General features: G+C 39.1%; 1 protein-coding gene across 2 annotated transcripts in view; it reads left to right on the plus strand.

Annotated features, from left to right (window-relative positions):
- LOC309711874 (transmembrane protein 132C) overlaps positions 1-22,852 on the plus strand; it is a 188,275-nt gene extending 165,423 nt beyond the window's left edge. Inside the window, exons 7-11 of one of the 2 annotated variants that reach the window (XM_082542407.1) lie at positions 4,701-4,909; positions 9,634-9,943; positions 19,785-19,976; positions 20,579-21,146; positions 21,224-21,309. In XM_082542407.1, coding sequence (XP_082398533.1) covers positions 4,701-4,909; positions 9,634-9,943; positions 19,785-19,976; positions 20,579-21,146; positions 21,224-21,231 — 1,287 coding nt within the window. In that variant the 3' untranslated portion in view covers positions 21,232-21,309. Of the gene's footprint in view, positions 1-4,700; positions 4,910-9,633; positions 9,944-19,784; positions 19,977-20,578 lie in introns of both variants that reach the window. The other variant, XM_082542406.1, reaches the window with a different exon arrangement.
- Positions 22,853-24,311: the final 1,459 nt, after the last annotated feature.

The raw sequence follows: 24,311 nt of genomic DNA on the forward strand, positions 1-24,311 counted from the left end.
AGCCCGTCCTGCAAGACAAGACACGAAAAAGTGTAAGTAGCCTGTCAGTGCATAAATAAAACATTGTTTTCTGCCTAACATTATATTCAAATACAATACCTTCAACAGACTGCTGTGCTTACTGCACTACATGATTAATGCCATATTAATCATGACTAAAAAAACAAAATGCAATAATCATATACATTTTTATGAACTTCAGCAAAAAAGTTACCTTTACAAAAAACATTCAGTCTATAGTTTGAATCTCTACTGAAGGGCAGTATGATCACAATATGCTTAAATAGCAACTAGATCTTCTAGTGGGAAGAAATTTTATACCAACTGACTTCTGCAGCTGTGGTACTTGAATGCAGTGAGCGCTTGCTTTACAGATGCTGCATGCATGATTAGGAGCTTGATTTTACCTGTGAAAATAGGACTGAAAACACCTGAGGTTTAAAATGGACCAATACCTTTGTCCATGTAGTGTAACTTCCAGCCTCAATCACAGCAAGTACTCTTCTTTACACTTCACATATAATAATACTGTGTTGAAGTTCACCCAGTCATCTGGCTTGCTCTCGACATTTATAGCGTGGTGTATTTAAGAGTGTTTCAATAGCAATCCAGACACAAACTGCCATTGAACCCATTTTAAAATGCTCGTTGTTTCCAAATCCTGTGAGCCCCCTCATATAAGTCACAGCTTTAGAATGGGGAAAAAAAGACAATAGATCCATCATTGCTGTACTGCACTGCAAGTTTTTATTTTCTGATGATTATTTTCTGATTTAAAGTGTTGCGCTACAGTTTCTCCTTGTATCCCAATAATGTAGAACACTTGACGGATCCAGTAAACCACTAAGCTTTAGCTCTTTAGGTTTTAGGAACTTTTAGAAATTTTGCAACCCCCAAAGCATAGTACTTCATAAATGTTAAATACAGTGCTCTCTCATGAGTCGGTTTTAGTCAGGTTAGTCAGACAGAATTATTTCAGTCAGTAACTCTCATGTGTACCCTGCTGTAACAGTAAGAAAACAGTTGTTTTTACTTTTCTTTTCATTATGATGTCACAGTGAAGTTAACCTATAAAATGTTATTAGATCCTATTAGTATGATGCAGTGTTTAGTGTGCTTGAATAGGTGGAAATAACAAAAAATGCTACCAAAGCAAACCAAGAATAAAAGCAAAAGAGCAAAAGTTTTTCTCCCTTAAAACACAGATGCAATCCTTGGCATGTTTTGTTTTCTGTCACGTTTGGATCTGTTCCATCATATTTTGTTCAATATCTAGTGTGTTTTATGTACTTTTGCAGTGCATGGTAGACATTTGTATGAGGTTTATCATAATTTTGCAAGTGAATTATTCGGTTAATGCCAAAAAAGTGCTGTGTAAGGTCACCGTGACCTTGGTCTTTTGCCACCAAGTTTAATCAGATCATTCTTGAGAACTTTGCAGTCTTTAAGTTCTGTTTAAGTATTATTTAAGAATACCACGTTTGCTAGAATTAGACAAACAGATGGATGGACAGATGGGCAATCTGAAAACATTATGTCTTAAGCATTGAGGCATAATAAAAGAGCAAAAAAAAAGTGAGACTAAAAAATGCAGAAGTAGATAGATTTAGTTTACTCTCTGGATGGTTGCCTTTCATACTTTAAAATCACAAGAACAAAGAAATTATCCTTGTGTGAGTTAAGTGTAAGTTAAGACAAATAATTTGGAAACTTTAAATGAAAATGAATTGCATTCATACCGCTTTACATTTCCATTTAGCATACATCGAGGTGAAACCCTAAACTTTCCCTCATATCTAAGAATCCTCCTTTCAGAGTTCCAACCTGTTCTCATTACAGGAAGACGAAATATGTAGGAGGTGCAGTAATGCTGGAGAAGGCTGAGGGTGAGAGCGAAGGAGTGGGAGAGAAAGAGAAAAGGGAAATGAAAGGGAGGAGGAGGAGAAAACTGACAGACAGCAAGCTGTCACTTTTGTTCCTCAGAGAGAGGGCTTGGTTTGACATCATTCGAGAGTAAAGCTGCCAAGTTATATGCAAAGAAGTGGCGACAGATGACAGTCTTCTTGTGACTGGTTTGTTATAAAGAAGCAATTGTCAGTATTGAGGACATGTGCTGAAATTACCAGTTGTGCCAATCAAGCTTATATGGTATTTGAGAGTGGAAAAAAAATGAAATGCAAGTGATTACAAACAAAATTCAATGACAGACTGTTAAATACATTTGTTCGTCAAGGGGGAAATGTTTGATAAGGAGATTCTGGGGCTTTGGAGATAATGACAGATACTTCTGATGTTCATGCTGTATCAGTTCTTTATGTTGGAGATATATTAGAGTAACTTTGGCAAATGACTGGTGGTGTACTTTATCCAGACACTTCATAATTTGTTTTGAGCAAGTGTTTTTCTCTCTGGCTAGATGAATTAGGTTTGTGTCATTTTGTAGCTCCATCTGTTAAGTTGGACCAAAGTCACATAAATTGTGCACATACTATGCTTCACACACAGGCATGCATTAAGAATAGAGCGGTTCTGAAACAAACACAAACACACACTGAAAAGAAACTGAAAGAAATTGAGTAATCCAAGCACTTAAATCTTTTTCAAAGCAGCCTAAATGATCAGATTTACTTACTATGTAAGAAAAAAGGTGAAATAGAGCAACTTTACTTCTACAGTGGATTTTTGTATCTGCTTATTTATTCTTATTTTTTCCCGGTTAGATTGTTTTGGCAATCAGATTCTAGAGTACTTTGCAATCTTTAAGTCATGTTTAAGTATTCTTTAAGAAATAACGTGTTTATTAGAGTTGCACAGACAGATGGATGGAGAGATGGGCAATATGAAAACATTATGTCTAATTTAGAGATGGACCGATCCGATATTACGTATCGGTATCGGTCCGATACTGACCTAAATTACTGGATCGGATATCGGAGAAAAATAAAAAATGTAATCCGATCCATTAAATATCACGAAAGCACCTCACAAAACTTGCAACGCGCCGTAACTCGCCTCAGAACGTTAGCATGTCGGAGCAGTATGCATCACGTGATAGAGCAGCTGTGGCATGCGGGACCTGTCGGTGGTCTGGATAGCATTTGGAGCTTCGCTAGCAACCTGGCATTTCATCTCCGACAAAGTTATCCCCGAGAGAAGTAAAGCAAGTGTGTAAGTCCATCTCTGAATGTTTGTAAAGCATTCCCACGTTAAGCTTAACGAGCGACTGCCTCTGGCTCTCCGGCTGCTACTTCAATCGTGAAACTGCTTAACGATCAGCTGATCGGCTTTTCTGTCGCGAGTCTGTCTCTCATTTGTTTTTGGTCCACTTTGCACCAGAAAGAGGAAACCAGCGGCTGAACAACAGCAGCACGTTTAAGCTTGATAAGCTGTTGTTAGAATTTATTTAATATTACTTTCTACTCAAGGATCTTTTTCTATGTAGCTGACGCTGGTAACTGTGCAGGGGCGGATCTAGCAAAGTTTAGCCAGGGGGGCCGATAGGGCATTAACTGGGAAAAGGGGGCACAAAGACATACTTTTCTTTCTTATTCTCATTTAAAATGTCGAGCTTTTAATAAATAATTATCTGACACCCAAAGTTTTAATTTGATGTAAAATGAATAGAAGTCCATTACTGTATATAGTGACTATTAAGTCTAATATATATACCCTAGTAAGCTATAGTACATTTTCCTTTGGGAAGGTACCATCTGTGCAGTCTGCAATTTTGTTGAAGAAAGATGTTGAATCTATTTAATATTTCTTGAAAAATAATTGATTTCTGTGCATTTTTTTTCACACTGCATCAAATTAAGGTTGATTACGTTGATTAAGCATCATGAGGTGGAGCGTGAGGGGTGGTTCCCTATTTTTTATTTATTTATTTTTGTTGTTGCTGGGAGTTGGAACCCTATTAGTTAGGTTGCTTAATATTTACGCTAAGTACTCTTTAAAATACCAGAATAGGGAGGATGGTGTAGGTCTAAGTTTATTAGATTGATCAGTATTGCTGAACTATGAAATATTTTTTTTGTATACAGGTATAACAGAATAGCTTTAGTGTAGTTGTTGTTTTAAACTTGAGTATGAACTTGCAGACTTGCAAAATGCAGCAAGATATTTTAAAAAACAGTTTTGTTGATTAAAAAACACTATATCGGATTCATATCGGTATCGGCAGATATCCAAATTTATGATATCGGTATCGGACATAAAAAAGTGGTATCGTGCCATCTCTAGTCTAATTATGCTTTATTATTTATTCCTATTTTATTTTATTATTTTTTGTTGTTGTTGTTTTTTGGCAGTGAGATTGTTCTTGAGTACTTTGCAATCTTTAAGTCATGTAAATTGTTTTGGCAATGGCAAACTCAATGTGCTTAACACAGAAGAACATAAAAACCTGTGTAGGTTTACAATGCCAAAGGCAGTGAAAACATGTGCTGAGTGTAGGCCTGTGTTAATAAAAAGGTTTCTAGTCTGTTTTTAATGTATGCACAGATGTAATTGATTTCAGGTCAGCAGGCAGCTTGTTCCGAAGAACAGGACAGCAATAACTGAAAGCACCTTCATCACGCTTAGATCTAATTATAGGAACCGTTTAAAGATCTGCCCTGATGACTTGAGAGATCTGACTGAACTGTAGATAGTGTGTTTGCATCTTATCTTCCTCTCACAGCAATTTTTCCTTTATTCTTTAGGTGTCAGAGCGCTGTGACTATGTGTATGTCAATGGAAAGGAGACAAGAGGAAAAAACAGGGTGATGCTTAACTTCACCTATAGTTTTCTGAATGCACAACTCGAGATGAGCGTATGGATGCCCCGCCTGCCCTTGCTAATTGATGTGGCTGACCCTGAGCTCAGTCAGATTAAGGGTTGGAAGGTCCCTGTTAGTATGGGCAATAGGAGGTAAGTCATGACTGTCTGTTGTGTCTATGTTGTTGCATGTTGTAATAAAAAAAAAACACATCATCACTTTCATCACTTCAGAAACTGACTCCGATGGGCCGAGGGGGCTTTATCCCACATCTGTATATCACAAGAAAAGTTGGCAACTTAAAAAAATCACAAGAATCAAAAATCTAAATTTCTCTGTGTAGGTCATAAACCTGAGAAGTTCTTAACAATCCCTTTATGACAATCATATTTTTCATTTGGTTAAAAAAATAAAAAAATAAAAATGGAGACCACGTGAAATTGGCTCAGTAATGATGGTGCAGACATATGAAGCATAATGCAAGTGCAGCTGCATAATAAGTGTCTAATAATTCACTGGACTGGTCTACAGGGGGAAAAAAAGTACTTATACTGAATAAGGAATGACTAATAATTTTGAGCATTACAGAGCTTGAGCATATTCCTGAGGGTTTAAAGAGATATATAGTGTACAATGATCTGTGCAGTGCAGCGTGAGTTGTACAAGATGATCCTAATAAAAATATTTAAATTAATGATCTTTCTGCTAATATGATTTCTGCTGATTAAAATAGAACTAACCCTTTTCAATATCAAAGATCAGTGAAGCACAGTGACAAATTTACATTTAATAATAGCTTTTATAATTATGATTTACTGTGATCATATTTATAGTGACTATGTTGAAGAAACAATAGAGCACTGTTGTGTTTATAAAGTGAACAAGATTTAGATTGTTCCCTGCGCCCCAGTGTTTACCATCTTTGTCTTTGAGCCAAGATATACATTCATGAATTATACTGTGGAATGAAAGCAGCGGTTACATGAGCTAGCAGATGACATACACGTCATGATTTGTTGCAGTGAGTAATGAGTGATAGAATCAGTCGTCACAGTTAGAGCCCCAGTTTGCTGTGAAACTCAATGTGCTTAACACAGAAGAACTTACCTTACCTATTCTGATGCTTTCAGGAGATTATATGGATATCGGTATTGTCACCTTGGATGGAAGGGTCAGCCCAAATCCGTCTGTGTGGTTTGATATGATGTAGGTCATATGGCATGGCTTTCATAGGCACCAACTCAACCATCAGGACACTCATGGTGTTGGCCCAACTTCTTATGAAGACAGTTTTTTAAAATTTGTTCTTTTTTCAGTAATAGTGACGCTGCTTTCAAAATGGCCATGTTTACTATTTTTGAACTGGAAAACATGTTATGTAGTATGTAATGATGAAATATGTCAAAATAATGTCATTCATTATTGCAACAGGGGTAGTTATGGTGTATATATCATGTGTACAAACACTTTTTAATTTATATTTATGTTTTTTTTTGTTTGTTTTTTTTTTGTTTTGTTTTTTGCCTGTCCCATTTGGTTCTTTAACCGTCAGAATTGTTGTCTGAAGACCAACAAGGATACCCAATGGATTTATTTTGCCAAATGGATCATCGTGGCATTGCCGTATTGGTCCATTTGATCGACCTTTGTTTTTATTATTTATTTTATTTTCAGTTTTTACAGACATGAGTGAGGGATAGGAAAGGGAGAAAGAAAGAGGAAGGAAAAGAAAAACAGAAGGGAAGAGGGACAGTGAGAAAGGGGGAAAAAATAATAATAAAATCTCCTGGATCACCTGTTGAGAGAGAAAGAATAGAAAACGAGCAAAAAAAAACCAAAGCAACATACTAAACACAACATCATCGCATTAATCTAGCTAAGTGTAAACAGCAGTAAATACTAAATATTCAATGTTGTTGTGCAGCACGCAGGACCGACAGCGCACAATGTGCTTTGAAGTAGCAGCCAAGAAAGGTGTAATTTAAGTCTACGAACAGTGAACACCCGTGTGCACACCTGTGTGGATCAGCGCGCTTGTATTCAAATGGTTTCCACATGTAATGGTCTGCAAGAGGATGTAGCGAGCCATAGCCCCGTCCCCCAGGGCATGAAGCAGGCATGGAGGAGATCCAGGCCCCAGACATCCAGAGGCCCCAGAGTGCGAGAGCCCAAGGAGGACCACCGGAGGGGCATCTGTGCCACCCTCATGGGAAGGGCTGAGGATCCCCAGACAAGGCGTCACCCAGTAGCCACCGAGCAGAAGCTAGAGGGGGCTGCACCGGCGTGCCCGCCGGCTCTGCCGGCAGCCAGCTGTGCCAGAGTGAACCAAGCTGCAGGCCCAGAGGCCGGAGGCCTGAGGGCCACCCGCACCCCGGAGGAGGCCTGACCGAGCAACAGGCGCCAGGCCCCGCCAAGTAGCCACCGGGAGTGAGCTGGTACATACCTGAGCGCCCAGCCCCGGACACCAAGAACCACCAATGCACCGACCCCTGAGGGCATCAGTCACCGGCAGGGAGTGTGGTGAGGGGAGATAGGCCTTGGAGGGCTATATTTATGTTTTCAATTAAAGAAAGCACTGTAAATGCTAACTAAGGAGTCTTAGAGAGTATTTCAACTCAGAAATACCTCACATTTCCTCACGTTAGCGTACCACCCACAGGGTGGCACTCTAACACAAATGCCCCCTGCTACCTAAGCAAGATCACATCAATCATTTCTTTCAAGCGCATCACTGTGTGAAGAACGTGTGTTATGTGTACTTTAACAGGGGTGGCACTGGTTTATTAATGCTTTCATGGGTCAGTGTGCTTATGTGTACATTGACAAAAGTGCTATGGCTGACCTCTCACTTCCTGCAACAAACATGTCCTGACCTCCTGTTTCTGATGCCAGCAAATAGTGTCACCTTGGTTTAAAGTGCCGTCCTTTTGCTGATGTGGAATAAGAACCTGGGAGGGGATGGGGAAGGCAGGTTATAACTAAGCCAAGCCATTGGGCCACATCATGTTAACCTGTCAGCCCGTTTTCCTGCCAGACCGGCCATACCTCATTAAACCTAATGGGAACTGTCACTGTCACTCCACCCCTGGCCACCTGACCGGTAAAAAGAGGCTGGCAGAGCTTGAAAGAAAAAGACAATATGAGGTGAGAGCAAGGAGAAGAGGGAGAGAAAAGCAGAGGAAGAAAGTTGGAAAAATAGATTACAAGGAAGTCCAATAACAAGTTTATGTTGAGAATATAGAATGAGGCAGACACACAGTGTGAGAGCGATGATGATGGCATAGCACAGGACGAAAAAAGAGAGAAGAAAAACAGATTTATAGGCGAGTGATATATACTAATGGAATATAAAGTGGAGATGGATGAGAATAATGTGTGTGTCTTGTGCCTTAACAGGAATAGTAAGACATACCAATAAGAAAATACAGCACAGACAGGCCAGTGGGATATTTACAGTATTTTAGAAATGTACATTTTTATTATTACAACAGCATTTCCAGTTGGTGTGTAAAAAAATCCTTTGCAAATGATTTAAACACTGCAATTAATTCAGAAAACAGAAGACAACAAGTAGCACAAAGGCACAAAGTTCAAATAGGGGCATGTTTACCACTGTGTTGCATTGCATTTTTTAAAATACTGTAAGCATTTGGGTCCATTTTTGTTTCATATGTGATAAAAATTCAAGAGAGCTCATATTTCTCATTCTGCTTATTATAAATGGGTGACAGGTATAGACAGCAGGCAAGTTTAATATCCAAACACTTTTAATTAAGGTTGGTGTAATAACAGCAGAATGTGATTTGCCATTGACCTGCTTAAATTAGCAAGGCCTTTACTGAAAAAAGATCCTCTGAATGACAGGAAATGTTGCTCCAAATGTGCAGGTTACTCATGGCATGTGAACTGATGCATGCTGGTACCATAAGGGATGCTTGACTTGTGTGTTGATAACAGGTAAGTGGTCCCTCTTGTCTTTAGCCCTGAATGGCGAAAAAAGAATTTCAGGAAATGAAAATCTTTGATCCAAAAAATTGGCCGTTAGCAAACTAGGCAAGGAGGAGCTTCAGCTCTCTGCTAAACCTTTTTTCTTTAAGACTCAACCTCTTTTATAGGCCAAACAATACTGATTAAGGCAATTATTTGTGAGGTCTGGCAAGTATTGCAAATACTTGTCACTCTGAACATTTCTGGTGTTTGTATTTTACTGCCATCTTGGGTCTGGGCTAGGTGTGCACCTATTAGCACGCAAATAAAAACGGATTTCTGTAGTTGCTACCATTAAAGGATTATTTCTCCTTCATTCTTTTCCACCATGTTCAGATTTATCTGTGGGGGGTTGGTTGGCTTCTTTTTTTAGATAAATAAAAATAAAGGGCTGTATAAGCTCCACTTAAATAGGAGCAAGAGTGTAGAACAAATGCTTTACAAATATCCAGCTGTGAGTTTAAAAACATAGATTTTTTTTAGGAAACATTTTCTGAGATGCCAAAATTGCAGAGTGTTTTCTGTGAGCCAAATAAATAGCAGGTACACAGAAAAATATCAGTTGCTCTTTTAAAGAAAATGAGAACGCAAGCCGGGTGGCAGTTTCTCTCTGCAAGCTGTTTTTAAGGGATTTTTGAAAATAATGGGAGGCTATTACTTTTGGAAAGTCAGGCGAACTTGCAGCAAAGCACACAGCAGATGATTTGACAGCAGTAAATACTTTACATCAGAGAGTTTCTACTTCATGGACACTAATGGTGACACAGAGTCCACAGAGCGCTCTCAGCGCTTTTTACCTCAAACACAGTCTGACATGGGTTTATGATATCCCTGCTCTTCAGGCTTGCCAGCAGTTGATCAGTGTTTTCCTCTTTTCATTCTTCATTAGGTACGAGAGGGTCACAGATGATAAGGATAGTGTCGATCCAGTAGAGGGGAGGACAGAGACTGCTTGTGTTGCCCAGTACCAAAGCACCACTCTGCGCATCCTCACCCACTTTGTGGCTGACATCAGTGAAAGTAGAGGAGCCATGGAGGAAGATGTACTGGGCCAGCAGACCTTCCTGCTGGGCACCGACTGGCAGGTGGATGTGACACAGTTGGTGAAGGAGTCTCTGAGGGTGGAGGACCCAAAGGTTGCCCAGCTTCTGGATGACCAAGTCGTAATCGGGCTGAGCACTGGAAACACCAAACTACAGGTTGTATTTATGTATATTTTATCACAGTTTCTAAAGCAGAAGTTGTACTGCATGTCTCTGCAGTGTGGCTGTCAGGATTGTTTTGCCATGACTGATCAGTGGGGATTTACACGTTCATCTCATAGACCTAAATTGTAACTGTCACGGAAGCTGCAGTAACTAATGCTTGAATCAGCCATCGCAATACAGTCTTTGTTGTTACTAAGGAAACATGCAGCTTTACTCGATTAAATGACCTGACTGGCTTGGTTGTTTTGGCAGCCAAACAAAAGGTCACAAGTGAGCACAATATCAGACGTATTTGAACTGATAAACTGACATAGACGCAGCAGTAAAGTAACCTGGCAAGTGGATTAGGAAAATTACAATGAGAAGTCTAAAAGCAATAAAGCAAATCCATTCATCTAGACTCTTTTAATGCAAAGTATTTTGATTAGGTTGACATTGAAGTATTAGAAATGTATGAATTAAGCAAAGCACAAGCACGATGGACCAAAACAACTGAATAGAAAAAGTCGGACCACTGTTGACTCTGGTCTTATCCGTCTTATTGTCACAGTCAATATTACCCAACAGGGTTTCAAGTTTTTTCAAGCTGAAAAGCTCCAAACTGTGCTCAGCCGCTTTGCTTTGTCAATGCGGAGCAGAATGTGGCTTTCTAGTTTGTTTATAAATGCAGGGACAGGACACACATAGAAAGCATAACTTTAATTCTCCACTAAAGATACCATTAGTCTACTACATTTTTTAAAAAGTTAATGGTCATCTGCTCCAATATTAATGTTCAAAATGTTATTTGAACTTGTAAGCCACAGATAAATAATCATCATATTATCACATTTAAGAGGCTAAGTTATCCAATTTGGGGTCATGATAGATATAAAGATAGATATCAATCAGATAGATGGATAGAAAGTAAGACAGACAGACATAAAAGGTTAACAATAAGCTGATGAACATATGGTGAAGCAGTTATGGACTGAAAGAGTCTGTGCAGAGTATGGTAGAATGTTTTTTTAGTCTAAACGGAGTAAGATATAAAAACAACTATATTGATTGCAGCATGGAACAAACACTTAAGCCTATCATGAGTTGACAAAGAAACATGCCTTCATGGCACGTCTTGTAAAAGCTTGCACCTGTGCAGCCTCTCATTCTGTGACCCTTTCACCGTGTATCTCAGAATACTATTTATCCAATAATCCAATAAGGCGTTTCTCAGTATAGCACATGTTCTCACACACTAAATGAACATCAGTTGTTGAAGCAGTCGAATGGCGTTGTGAAACCTTCCATTTTCTTTTTAAATTCAAGGATATGTTCAATCAGCTATACTACAGTATTACTCTAAATCCACATGGGTTACTATTGTGCCACCACAACAGATCCGACCTTATTTATTTCACTTGTTAGTATCGTGGCTGCTAGTAGTATGTGAATGTGTGAGACAAGAACAAGTGCTTCTTTCACCGCTGGTCATAGGAAACTTTAAATTACAGATAAAGCGATATACAGTGGGGCAAAAAAGTATTTAGTCAGCCACCGATTGTGCAAGTTCCCCCACCTAAAATGATGACAGAGGTCAGTAATTTGCACCAGAGGTACACTTCAACTGTGAGAGACAGAATGTGAAAAAAAAATCCATGAATCCACATGGTAGGATTTGTAAAGAATTTATTCGTAAATCAGGGTGGAAAATAAGTATTTGGTCAATAACAAAAATACAACTCAATACTTTGTAACATAACCTTTGTTGGCAATAACAGAGGTCAAACGTTTACTATAGGTCTTTACCAGGTTTGCACACACAGTAGCTGGTATTTTGGCCCATTCCTCCATGCAGATCTTCTCGAGAGCAGTGATGTTTTGGGGCTGTCGCCGAGCAACACGGACTTTCAACTCCCGCCACAGATTTTCTATGGGGCTGAGGTCTGGAGACTGGCTAGGCCACTCCAGGACTTTCAAATGCTTCTTACGGAGCCACTCCTTTGTTGCCCGGGTGGTGTGTTTTGGATCATTGTCATGTTGGAAGACCCAGCCTCGTTTCATCTTCAAAGTTCTCACTGATGGAAGGAGGTTTTGGCTCAAAATCTCACGATACATGGCCCCATTCATTCTGTCCTTAACACGGATCAGTCGTCCTGTCCCCTTGGCAGAAAAACAGCCCCATAGCATGATGTTTCCACCCCCATGCTTCACAGTAGGTATGGTGTTCTTGGGATGCAACTCAGTATTCTTCTTCCTCCAAACACGACGAGTTGAGTTTATACCAAAAAGTTCTACTTTGGTTTCATCTGACCACATGACATTCTCCCAATCCTCTGCTGTATCATCCATGTGCTCTCTGGCAAACTTCAGACGGGCCTGGACATGCACTGGCTTCAGCAGCGGAACACGTCTGGCACTGCGGGATTTGATTCCCTGCCGTTGTAGTGTGTTACTGATGGTGACCTTTGTTACTTTGGTCCCAGCTCTCTGCAGGTCATTCACCAGGTCCCCCCGTGTGGTTCTGGGATCTTTGCTCACCGTTCTCATGATCATTTTGACCCCACGGGATGAGATCTTGCGTGGAGCCCCAGATCGAGGGAGATTATCAGTGGTCTTGTATGTCTTCCATTTTCTGATGATTGCTCCCACAGTTGATTTTTTCACACCAAGCTGCTTGCCTATTGTAGATTCACTCTTCCCAGTCTGGTGCAGGTCTACAATACTTTTCCTGGTGTCCTTCGAAAGCTCTTTGGTCTTGGCCATGGCGGAGTTTGGAGTCTGACTGTTTGAGGCTGTGGACAGGTGTCTTTTATACAGATGATGAGTTCAAACAGGTGCCATTCATACAGGTAACGAGTGGGGGACAGAAAAGCTTCTTACAGAAGACGTTACAGGTCTGTGAGAGCCAGAGATTTTCCTTGTTCGAGGTGACCAAATACTTATTTTCCACCCTAATTTACGAATAAATTCTTTACAAATCCTACCATGTGAATTCATTGGTTTTTTTTTACCTCTGGTGCAAATTACTGACCTCCGTCATCATTTTAAGTGGGGGAACTTGCACAATCGGTGGCTGACTAAATACTTTTTTGCCCCACTGTATGAAAGAAGCTTGTGTTAATTAAATCAAAATGCAGAGAAAGTTTAAATAGTCTGCAGCTATCCAGCTGTCCATTTTAAGTCAACGTTGTTGCCTGTGTGCTATCAGCTTATGTATTTTTAGTGTAGTGCTTGGCATGCCATGCTGGTCAGGTCAAAGTTTATGGGCTTCATCGAGTGAAATCATGTTAAAGCTTAGTGTAGTAGGTGGACAAATGACAGAATCAGCTCCATAAGTCCAACAGTCAGCCTAATGATGTCATGGTCCTGGGTCGTGCGACCCAGTGTTTTGCGTTTTAGTCTATTTTGATGTTTATTGTTTGTTTAGGTTCATTAAGTTTTTCTAGCTCATTTGTTATTGTATTACCCTTGTGTTAAGTCTCCCTTGCCCTTCATGTGTTTATGTCTGTGTGTCTTATATTGTCAAGTTCATGTTATCGTTTCTGTCATCTTCCCCTGTAGTCGGTCTCCCTGGTTCGTGTGCCTACCCGTTATGTGTCATGTCTGTGTGGCTCTTGTTGTCTAGTTCGTTTCATATCTATGTCTCCGTGTTTCCTGTTTTATTTTGAAAGAGTCTGTTCTTTGTTCACTGCATTTAGTTTACTCTCCGCTGTGTTGTCATTATGTTTCATTCTGGTCAGCTGTGTCCCCATGTGTCTCCACTTCCCCTGATCACCTCATGTGTGTATTTAGTCCTCAGCCTTGCTGTGTTCAGTGTTGCGTCGTCTGTGTTCTCAACCACCATGTTTGCATTCATAGTTTTCTGTGGGATCATAGTACCAGTTTCCCAGTTTAGTTATAGTTTAGTTTCGTCACTGTGCTTTTGCCTTGTTTGACCCCCATGTCATCAGCCAAAATAAAGGCTCGCTTTTCGTTTGAACTCAGTTTCGTGTCTTCGCCCATGTCTGCACCTGAGTCCTCCACACACTCTCCACTCGGTCTGCCACTGTGGATCGTGACAAATGAACTACTGGTGGTGGTATTCAAGCCTTTTTATGTTTTATTTTCTCTTAAAATCAGCACAACCTATTTCAGCATCATGCTTTCTATGACTTGTGCTTCTCATTATAGGTCCATAATTTGTTGGACAAAGAAACAATTTTTCTCATTTTATCACAGTGGATTTTAAATCAAAAAATCAATTGAAGTGCACTTCCAGCTTTAATTCAAGGTTTTTTTCCTGTGGAGATATTCTTATCCATGGTCTCCCATTTTCAGGGGCTCAACATTAATCGGACATACAAACATAATTTCAAAATATGAGGATTATTTTTAAGACTTGGATCAAAGTCCTTTGTAGTCAATGACTGTCTGAAGTGTAGAACTCATGGACATCACCAAATACTGTTTACTCCCTTGAAATTTTCTGCTAAGTCTTTACTGCAGCCACTTTCACTTCTCTCTCTCAGCCTTCAGTTTTGTCTTCAGTAACAAAAAAACATTTTATATCTTTGCCTTGACTAACCCTTGGGTTGCATTTGGCTGAACCGTAGAAGATTATAATGTTGTACATTTCAGAAAATCTCATTCTACATCTATCAGCAGTCACATCAATGCTATTGAGTCTTACATGTCCATCCCATAACATTGTCTCCGCCGTGTTAGACAGGTAATGAGGTATACTACAGTTGCTCTTTTCCTTTTCCGTACTTTTTCCTTCCTTCACATTATTCTGGCACAAGTTAATTTTCATTTCATTGTGTTTTGTTGGGAAACCGGTGGTTTGCACCTTACTCTGGATTTCCATTTATTAAGGTTTCTCTTGATTGCAGACATTGCAAATGAATTCCTACCTCCTCTCAAGTGTTCTTCACTTGGTTAGACTTGGTTAGATCTCATGAAGTTGCTTTTCTTAACCATGGAAATAAGTCTGTTGTAAATAATAACTTCGTTGTCTTCTGTAGTCTTTGAGGCCTTTTGGTGTTTATAAGCTAGTCAGTGCATTCCTTCTTTTCAATAATGTATTAAATTGTTCTGTTGGACACTAAAGTTTTTTTGCTAAACTTCTGATTTATTTATTTTATGTTTTTTTTTTTTTCCAACCTAGTAACAACCTCCCCTACTTGCACTCACATCTGTTAGGCTTTCATATTTAAAATTACATTGCAAAGCAATTAAATACAAATTCAACATTTTGAGTCAACTTTAGATATGCCTAATTAATTTGTCACATCTCACCTGACCATGAAACCGCTTTTCAGTCAACCGTCCTATCCGGTCGTTAAGTAATGACGTGACGAATCCTACTTCCGGGCCTAAAGTAGTCTGCGTTTAATATGGCTTTTGTGTTGTTAACATGTTTAATGTTATGTATTTTCTTCTATTTGATCTCAAAAAGCTCCTAAAACAGTCAGTGATCCCTGTTGACCTCCCTCAGCTTTTATTACCGCTAATCATTTATTTAAGCTCAGTTTTAAAACCTTAGCATGTAACTACAGCCCAGCCCATGCAGCAGTATATGAATGACTAACCTCGTATTGTGGATGGATTATCTCAGTTATTCTCCTGGCTGAAATTTGGTCCTTTTACAGCATCCTGCCATGCGATTACATTTGTTCCTGACCACCGAGAACACTCACGTTAACTTTTATCGAGTGGAAAAAAAAGTTAGCTTGTTTATATTATGCTAACATAGCTGTGTCGCTAGCGGTCACGTAGCACATCATTATATACCAGCTAGCCAAACTTCAGTAACCCTACAAACGTCACTGCTGTTTAGTTTTCTGTCTTCATTTATGTTGGAAGTGATAACAGAGCTGTACGTTTTAATTTGTTTCCAAAACCCCGCAGTCAGGACATGCTATATTGTATTTAGATAGAAGCTAGCGAGCTAACTTCCTGCTAACTTCTAACTCCGTTAAATGTCATGAATTCCATTTTCATGGATGCCTGGATGTTAATCTCAATTTTTACACCTGGTAGAGCAGAACGCTGATCATTTTATTAAAGATGAAAGACTTTAGACAGTTTTTCAACTCTCAGTAATGCCATAGTGATCGTTTGATATATGGACCTGCAGCGGAGTTTAGGTCCAGACACGGCTAGTGACGTCAGACTTAACGACCGGATTAATTCTGAGCTTCCAAAAATGGGGAACTGTGTATATTGTATGTGCATGTGTGTAATTCCTAAAGTGTTAATGGAAAAGTTTTGTGAAACCCTTTGAATTGAAACTAAAAGTCTGCACTACAAATTGATTGTTTGATTTAAAATACACTGTGGCAGTGTACAGAGGCAGAACTGCAATTTTTGGTTTGTTATATTGGTTCATTCCCAACATCTTAAATGCAATTTTAAAAATAGTATTTATACAGGTGGACATATTGTAGTATTACACTAATAACCCGCAAGTGTAGCTTATTAGAGGAATGTGCAAGAGGAACATATACTCATTATTTTCAAACATTTTGTCTTTTTTGTTCTTCTACTGTTGATTTTATTCAGATATGTAAAAAGAAGATTGAAAAGCAAAGTTGCAATGGTTTTTTTTTTCTTTTCTTCGTAAATACACGAGCCATGGACCCTGAATAGGATAAGTAGTTACTCATAAATGGAAGCCCATTAAAAAATATACCCAAGGTCTTGTTAGACCTAGAAAGTAGCATTTACAGTTTTACATCTGACAGTTGTGTAGATTGTTAAATCAGCCAATAGTCTAAATTAATTTAGGCCCATTCCACATAATAAAGTGCTGTGAGTATAACCTTTTATCTTTTCCAGTGCTACCATATGATAGAGTGGTAATACAGTTTCATTTAGATTCAGCTTTGAAGTATTATAATGGAAAACTTTGATTATGTGTAACTAAAGGCAAAGATTTCAAAAGGTCATTGATTCTAGAAGATTCTATATCAGGTAGGGAATTGGAAATGTGATCGCCGATATACACTATGCTGCAAGTTTGATAGTGTGGCAAAAGAAAGTAACAAATCCATTTAAGCGCTGCCTTTCTCACATGTTATGGATAGAGTGCTTACATGCAAAACACATTAAGCTATTAACCTTTGCAAATGTGTTAGTTTGTAAGTCTGAGACTCATTGTGTGAGCCTCAGTAGATTTTATATATTAGTATCAGTTGCACCAGACTAGTTCCAGGTGCACATGGGATTTCAGGTTCATACAAGACAAGGCAGCTCTGACAGCTGTGAATAGATAGTGGTAAACCTGAAAGGAGTACTTAATTGCTCTCTCGAGAAAGAATGAAGGAATCTGTAAACTCTAGAGCCAGAATAAGGAAGGGACTTGACATCTCTGGAAGTCTTCTGGGAGACTCTCACGAATATGGATGTAGGCCAAAAGCAGTGTTTGCGGTTTCTCTAATGGTGTGAAGCAGAGACAGAACATTTCTAAAAAATGGACAAAGGAGACTGATGAAGGGGTTAGAAGAAGGGATCTGACTTCCATCACAGAACTGGGGGAAAGAATCTTGACATCCCAAGATGAGAGCAGTACAAAGTGTGGGCATTGTTAGTATGGAGTTGGGGTTTGGTGGAGAGGAGTATTGTTCCTTTTTGAGCGATGCTAAAATCACTTCTGACATCGTGTGGACAGCTCTATAGTAGGTTTATAGATTATACCTTTAGAGGAGAATGATACAGGTCATTCTTATCCTTCTCCAAAATGGACTTCTTCTTAACTTCTCAAACTTTGCCTTATATACCAATTTCCTTGCTTCTATTTTAATATCTTAAGTTCCTAGTAAGTATGCGTCATCTGCAAATCCGTTTTTATTTAATTTTATCGTAAAGTGGAATAAAATAGATCTAAGCATCCAATGTTGGAGGAAAAGAAAAGATAATGATGGTGGATTTACTTGAAGAATAAACGGCTGCTGCAAACTCTAAAATAATATAACAAACCAGCAGCTGTATTTTTTTTTTGCTCATTTTGCTTTCCTTTTTGTCTGTAAAAAAAGAAAAACCCAGATTTCACATCAATTAGTGTGTATCTTTATTTTTATTATTCTTTATTTTTGAAAATATTCAACAATCTTCATATTTACCAGCTGTCTGGTTCTTTAATGTTTGCTTTTACATCAAAGATCAGGTTGATGCCTGTTTTGAGACCATGCTCATTTATGCTGTTTAACATTCAGATATCAGTTTCATTGTGTGACTAGCAATGCAAAGAAAAAATGCAAAGAGCTAAACCAAAGAGAAGAAAACATGGAATTGGTCTGTACAAATGAGGCAGTGATCTGTGCTGACAGTTCATTATGGCTGGTAAATGCAGCCATGTGGGGGCGGCAGGAGGAGAGACGGGAGCCCTAATTGGAGCGGATGGGAGGGATTCTCATATCATAACAATATCACAACTATTTACATGCTTACACCTCTGGCAACTCAGAGACTTAGAGAGTGTGCTATTAGGGAGGAGATCGTTTTTGCCATGTGAGTTCAGGAGCACTTCATGTGTTAGTATGTGCCTGTTTTTATAATCACAGAATATAAAATCATAAAATACGAAAGTTTAGGTTAAAGAATACAAAAGAATAGTATTTTCTTTCTCTACCAATCAAAAGCATACGTTTACTGCATTTTTTGTTCCAGGGCTGAAAAGTATGATTTTTTTTGTGTGTTCAAGAAACTAAATCTGCTTTGACCACAATCATTCTTAAGTCATAATGGCTACGATGAAGCGCTTTTAGACCGTAGGAAGTTCTTATAATTGTGGAAGGAAGAGCCGCCTTTCTTCGTGCTTGCACTGCAGGATCTAAGAAACATCAAAGGCCTTAGAAGTCAGTTCTCAGGGCTTTTTCTGAGCTCCTAGCTCCCAGTACGTATTCTCCTGGCACACCAGGGACCTTTGATTGACACAGCATCAGACTGACACCAGCTCTTGCTATGATAAAAAAAGAAGAAAAAAAACAAACATTGGTAAAACATTGGACTGACAGTGAAGCCAAGGCTTTAATAAGACTATGTTGTGGAGGAAATACATCCCAACTGTGACACATACCAAATGCCAGACGGCTGTTACATAATTTCAAATGTTCCTACTGGTGATGTGAATACAAACAGAAAAATAACCCTTGAAGTTATGTAGTTCTTGGGGCGCTACCCTTAGGGCATAGTTCTCAAAGTTTTGATGACTTAGTGCCAATTTAGGAAGCCAACGTATAGTTGAGGGCTTCACAGGGAAGATAAATCATTAAAACATTTTTTTCTTTTGGTGTTTATAATGTGTCTGTTCATAGGATGGTGTTTTATGTTTGTAACTGTGGTTTTTGCTCTAGTTTATACTTTCCTAAGCATTAGCAAGGTCAGTTTTTCTATTCCTTTAGTAAGAAGTCAATTATATTTATTTATTCCAAAGTCAGGAATGTTTAGTGTGAGCTGTGGCTACAGTTGAAATCAACGATAAAATCTCCCTTAGTTTTATACTACTGTTTTTTTCTAATACAAAAACATGGACAAACAATGTCTTCCTGGCGACCAGGTTGTCACAAAATACTTTTATTCTGTGTCATTTGGGAGAGCAGTTTAAAACCATGCATTTTCAATATGTGGTGATTGCACATATATTGTACCGACTTAAATTTGATAACAGTTGGCGTACTCTGTAAATATGTATTCTGAGAAGGAACTACCTTTGCCAAAACTCCATTTAAATTCCAGGATTTAGCAGAAGGGCTGTGGGAAAAGACATCTGATCCTTTACGTTGACACCACTATAAACAACAAAATCCTAATGGACTACCATTAGTAACAAAGCAATAAGGGTTTTTTTTGTTTGTTTGTTTATGTGTTCCAGGTGCTGTCCCCTCTGACATCATCAGTCCTGGCTGAAAGGAGCATCAGAGTGGTGGATGATAAAGTGAGCGTGACAGAGCTAGGGGTGCAGTTGGTATCTGGATTAACTCTGTCCCTGCAGCTCAGCCCAGGCAGCAACAGGGCTATTGTTGCCACTGCAACAACACAGGAAGTTATTGAATCTCTCAAGCAGGTATGACTTCTATAATAATATATAATATAGGTAATATAGACATATAAACATTTTACATGGCAATTTGACTAATAACTGCTCATCCAACAGTAAGACTAGAGTGGACTTGTTGATGCAAAATTAGCATTTTTCTGTGAGTCTGATTTGGCTTCATATTTGGCTTTATGCTCAGCTCAGTCATAATAGCTTGCAAGTTTAGAAATGGATTAGGTTTATTACGAAGTCTATGGTATTCATTGTTGTTTAGAATTAATTCACTTTTCATATACAAAGCTTTCTCTTTGATTTGCATCTCTAACCATGGAACAGCTCTGTTATTCCTATAATTATAATTTCAAATGAAGGTAGGCTACAGTCTCTTTCCCTAGAAAGGATATTTAGCTTTCAGGAGAATAGTTTTGTATCCGTTCTATCCAATTGTTTCAATGAACCTTTGTTAACACTGACTTTTCTGTCCTCCATGTTCCTCTACTTTATTTTTTAGTGTCTGTTTTTAGTTTATGGTCCTTATGTATTAATAAGAATTGTGAAGAATATTATTTTTACTGTGTAACATTGGGGGGTTTTTTTTGTTTGTTTGTTTTTTTGTTTTGATTTCTTAGGAGTCCCTCATCAGTGCTTGGCTTCATTTCAGTGACGGATCCATGACTCCTCTAGATAACTACAACCCTGCCCATTTTACCCTGGCAGCCACCTCATTGGATGAACAGGTTGTGGTGGTGCAGCAAAGTCCAGCATGGAAGTGGCCTATCATTGTTGCCAAAGGAGAAGGTCAAGGTTTGCTTGTACGTGTTGAAATGAGCCCATCAGAAATGTGCCAGAAGGGAAAACGACATACTGTTTTAGCCACAGGAATGGCGAGCACACATGTAAGACTTGGTCAAACAGAGGAACAATTCAGACAGCCAGGTGGCCGACGTACACGCCCTGACCCTCCATATTATGGCGGATCTATCTCTGACATGGAAACTGGGTTAAATAACCGTGGAGCCACTACCATCAGGGGCCATGTTCCAGTAAGGCCAAGTGGGGGCCGTCTTTCAGCAGAAGTTGGAGCAAGGGCTCCAAATGAATTCTCTGAATATCCCGATCAGGCCGAGCTGCCCCGGAGCCGCAGCACTGATGAGGACTTGTTGACCTCCCGACGAGGCCTGACGGACTTGGAGATCGGTATGTATGCCCTGCTGGGAGTTTTCTGTCTGGCCATTTTGGTTTTTCTCATTAACTGCATCTCTTATGCATACAAGTACCGTAGCAAGCAGTTCTCCTTGGAGGCTCCAGAGGCAATGCCTCATGCACATGACTGGGTTTGGCTTGGCCAAGAGGAGGGGCTGTGTCTCCAACAACAGCAGCAGGACGAACTGGGCGGTACCCTAGAAGAAGGTAGTCAGCTATTAAATGGAGGCCTCCAGCGAGGTAATACTGGTGGAGCAGGATGTAGCTCAAGTGGGAGGGATCACAGGAATGAGTCACTTAACTCACCCACCACCAAGAGAAAGAGGGTGAAGTTCACCACTTTTTCAAGTGTCAAGTCGAGTAATGGGTGTCCTGCCCTCAGCCCCTTAGCACTAGTGCAGACCAGTGAGATAAAATGGGTATGTCCAGACATCGAGCTCGGAGACTCAAAGGATCTTAGGAACTACATGGAAAAGCTTAATGAGAACGCAATTAAGAACATTGCATAGGGGGTACTGGGTGTTTTCATTGAACTAAAGAGAAACTCACCTGAATGCCTTCAGACTAACAAGGGAAGGAGGGTTACGAAGGAGAGGTGAAGAAGAGACTGAAGCCGCTGTTAAACTGTACACCTTACCATAGCAAGAGGATGGTGCATTCAGTTTTTTCATGAAAGTACTCAGAAAAGGTCGAGCTATGGACTACAAAAAGATACCACAACACCACAGCATCAAGAAGAAAATGTGAAATTAGTATTGTTGCTTAAATTAAATGTATGTTCTTTGTTTCTAGTTTTCTTTCCTACGCACCATCTACACCGCTTTGTTTTGTTTTTTCAAATCGCCATGTTTTAATATCACGTTTGTTGTAATTTTTGCGACTTTCTGTTATTTTTCTAGAGGCTTCTTTCCCTGTCAGAAATTATTGAATCTAGGAGAGTAAGGTTAAAAGAAATTTTGTATTGTAAATAAAAGTTTAATTTGGAAGGACTGTATGTATAGCAACATTTTTTAAAGTGATGTATGGTTTTGTTTTGCTTTAGTTTCTTTTCAGTTAGTTTTGTCTCCAGAAAGCAGATCCATGCATGATGTTATTTAAAAGGAGGCATGTGAGTCTGATCTGGTATGCAAACTGAAAATTTGTAGATAACTAATACCAGTACCCCTGGAGACATGTCATTCACTGTGGGTGAGTTTAGCTTTGAATTCAATATGTTGATGTTGGTTTAAGAGATTTATTGGGCCCTACATTTTCCCTCCTTATATTGGTTTATGTAACCTCCTGTTGCATAGTTCACATTAAACTGACTTTTTAGGATTCAAAAGGACAAATTTTGATTAAATCAGAATAGTCAATATAAATATACTGACACAACCAAAAGTATCAAAGACAATCACATTTAAAAAATAAAAATAAAAAAATTCTTCATTATAATTTTCCCGTAAAACTTGTCCAGGTTTCAAGTTGTGTGGCCCAAATTAGGTGGACGTCAGAAAACACATTTACAGTGATTTTTCAAATTGCTGTATGACATTTTGAATCCTGTAAACTGTAGAAGAAAGCCCAAATCTGACCCTTTTGCTTTTTGTCATAAGCAGTATTAGTCAGTTCCAACATTTTCTACTGTATGTCTGTTTTAAAATTGGCTGGTGGACTAATTAAACCCTGAAGTTGACTCTTCCTTTTTTTTTTGTGGCTGTGTGATTTATTGGCCTAGCCATTGTTTTCCAATCTCAGTCCATCAAATACTGCTCTCACGAATAACCACAGAGACAGTGGCTTCATCAGATATCAAAACGATGATTGGTGCAGCTTTTGGAGTTCTTCACATTTCTCTTCAAAAGGCAAAAGTAAAAGATGTTTTTTGTTTGTTTGTTTTTTTATTTGTTTCACAAGTGAATACTGTTAAGATAATATTATATATTGGCTTTACGCCGCACCGTGATTTGAAATAGACAAACCGAAAAAAATATAAACACAATAATATTTTTACCATCATAATGTCAGCCACGAGTTTTGATTCCATAATGTCTGTTTGTTTGCTTTGGAAGCATGGTCTTTGGAAGTAACCAAAGTTGGATGAGTTAGATGAGAGGAGAGGGTAGAGTGTGCCAAGTTAACAGCCAAAATTTGCAGAACTGGTCAGCCCTTTAAGCCCCAGGTAGGTTTTTTAATTTAAATTTTCATATTGAAAATTTTAAAAATAAATCAGTGAGGAACAGTGTGAGCAAAACTGTGAGACCAGATGGGTCAAACGCACCACCTTATCATTATTACCAGTCAAAACCAGGGTTTTAAAAGCAATTTTTCTTTTCCCCAAGCAAAACTACAAATTTGAGACTAAATGCAGGCCCTATGCTATTGAGCAAGTGATACCCATGTTGTTGTACCTGTTTAAAAAATGTTCACCTCCAGTCAAAGTGTCAGACTTTGCGACCTTCATATCACTGTGCTGGATCAGTTTTTACCACAGAGAAACGATTAGCAAGCTGCATCCACAGACACTATGGGTTCATCACACAAATACTTCCTAATTAGTGCCTAGCAGCCTATAAATAAAATAATTGAATTTCACTTATCAAAGATGGAGTTCAGACTTCTTTGGATGGCATGCTAGTAGAATTACCCACACAGCAAGCTCTGTTATTTGTCATATCAAAAAACTCTGAAGGGCACCAACACCACAAATACAGTTAGAAGGTCCACTCCTGTGATTCCAATTAGAAAATATGGAGCCTGGCAGACAGCTGCTGGCTACAGCTGCTTGTGTTGGCATCCACCTGTCAGTCAAACATTTAAGCCTAAATAAAGTTCGCTCCATCCATCCATTTTCTTAAGCTCTTATATAGCTTAGGGCCACAAATGGGGCTGGAGCCCATCACAGCTTTCATGGGGCAAAATGCAGGGTATACCCTTGACAGGTCACCAGTCCATCACAGGACCAACACAGAGAGACAAATAACCACACGCTCTCACATCCACTCCTATGGCAAATTTAGACTCATTAATTAACCAACTCCATATGTCTTACGACTGTGAGAGGAAGCCAGAATACCAAAGGAAAGCCTATACAGCCAAGGAAAACCCATACAGCCAGGGAGAACACACAGAAAGATCAAAACCATCCAGGAGGGTTGAACCGTGAACCAAAGCAGCAGC

This window comes from Aulonocara stuartgranti, assembly GCF_965226115.1.
Source record: "Aulonocara stuartgranti genome assembly, chromosome: 7".
NCBI classification, from domain to species: domain Eukaryota; kingdom Metazoa; phylum Chordata; class Actinopteri; order Cichliformes; family Cichlidae; genus Aulonocara; species Aulonocara stuartgranti.